Below are 1,737 nucleotides of genomic sequence, written 5' to 3'. Positions count from 1 at the left end.
GGGGGGCGGGAAAAAAATGCGCATTTAATTTATTTAAGAGAAAAAAAACCAAAACATAATTAGAGCGATGATGCTGCTCGTGCTGCTTAAAAAAACACGCGTCTTCCTTATAACGCGTTTCTATCCTGTGCGGGGCCGCGCTTTCCGTGCCCGTCCCGGTGCCCTTCCCGTCCCGCCCGGCCACGCCGGTTTCTCCCCTCCCGTGAGGCCCGGCGCAGCAACCTCCCGCCCGCTCGTTCCGGTATCTCCTGGATGCCGTCAGCAGCCTTCTGGGTTGTTTTCCCCCTAAACCTGCCGCTCCCTGGACATCTTCTGAGCTTGCTTCGGCTATTTGAGAGAACGTGACCGTTTTGGTAAAACATCTTCCTTATTGACCTTGACAACACCTGCCCAGTAGGTAAATATTTTTAACGCTAAAAGATGTATATTAGCCCCATTAGTCGTAGCGGGCACACCGTTACTAATCTGCTTCATCAGCTAACGCCTGGGAGACCACAGAGTGGTCCAGCTGTGACTTGTAGTGGTTAATTACCTGCGAGGACATGCTAGCGAGCCTGTTAGGAGATGCACGATGTCGGTCCGTCCGAGAGACAGAGCATTTTTGTGCCAGGGATGGCTTTGGGCTGGGGCTCTTTGCTCCCGGATGCTCTGCGATGCTCTGATGCTCCTGGGTTGGGTTTTTTTGCCAGCATGGGCTTCCTACATGACCAACTCACCGACGCTGATCGTGATGATTGGCCTGCCCGCCCGCGGCAAGACCTACGTGTCCAAGAAGCTCACCCGCTACCTCAACTGGATTGGGGTGCCCACCAAAGGTGCGTGGGTGGGCCCTGGCGCTGGGGATAGCCCTGAAAGCGCCGTGAGATCTGTCTATGAAATGCCGTCAGTGTCACATGCTCGTCTTTTGTGTGTGAAGTGTTTAATTTAGGGGTGTATCGCCGGGAAGCAGTGAAGTCTTACAAGTCCTATGACTTCTTCAGGCATGACAACAAAGAAGCCATGGAAATCCGCAAGTAAGTCAGCATCAGGGGCCTGGCCAATCTGCAGTGGTCTGGTTAGCCTCAGGTCTTGACAGTTTCTGCATTTGAGGAGCACAAAATAGCATTTAATGCTTGTGGAACCCAGGGAGGAGGCAGCGCAGCCTGCGTAGGGAGCCTGCCAGAGCGGCTGTGGGGGGGAGTTTTGTCACTGGCTTTGGGCTGGCGCAAAGAGCAGGGACTGCAAACGCCTGGTGATGAATGAAATAGGAAGTAGGTTATGGATGCGGATCCTTATGATCTCGGCAGAGTCCCAGGGGTGCTTGGAAGGGTGCAGGAGTGGGCAGAGAGAGGTACTGAAATCTGTCCCCGTGGTTCAGAATCTTTGCCATCTGAGCACCTGGCGTCAGCTCTGATGATGCATGTTTCTCTCCTGCAGACGATGTGCCTTGGTGGCTCTGGAAGACGTGAAGGCTTATCTCCTGGAGGAGTGCGGGCAGATAGCTGTAAGGCTTCTCTGGACTGAATGTGCTTTTACATCTGGGTAGTTCAAAGCTTCCCACTGTGTCTGGGGACCTCACTGTAATCCCAAATGATTTGGGGCTGGTTTGAAAACTTTAGATAAACTTGCTCATTGCTACTCATTTTCTGGTAGGTGTTTGATGCGACCAACACAACTCGAGAAAGACGGGACCTGATCTTAAATTTTGCTAAAGAAAATGCTTTCAAGGTAATGCTCCTGGATTTAATGTGTAGTTGC

At 52.2% G+C, this 1,737-nt stretch overlaps 1 protein-coding gene across 1 annotated transcript in view; it reads left to right on the top strand.

Moving 5' to 3' along the window:
• Window positions 1-703: 703 nt before the first annotated feature.
• PFKFB2 (6-phosphofructo-2-kinase/fructose-2,6-biphosphatase 2) overlaps window positions 704-1,737 on the top strand; it is a 13,106-nt gene continuing 12,072 nt past the window's right edge. The window contains exons 1-4 of the mRNA XM_010178680.1: window positions 704-815; window positions 917-1,013; window positions 1,417-1,483; window positions 1,633-1,707. Coding sequence (XP_010176982.1) covers window positions 704-815; window positions 917-1,013; window positions 1,417-1,483; window positions 1,633-1,707 — 351 coding nt within the window. The remainder of the gene's footprint in view (window positions 816-916; window positions 1,014-1,416; window positions 1,484-1,632; window positions 1,708-1,737) is intronic.

The sequence above is a fragment of the Mesitornis unicolor genome, unplaced genomic scaffold (genome assembly GCF_000695765.1).
Source record: "Mesitornis unicolor isolate BGI_N332 unplaced genomic scaffold, ASM69576v1 scaffold20662, whole genome shotgun sequence".
Lineage (NCBI taxonomy): Eukaryota > Metazoa > Chordata > Aves > Mesitornithiformes > Mesitornithidae > Mesitornis > Mesitornis unicolor.
This window is presented reverse-complemented; position numbering and strand designations above follow the sequence as displayed.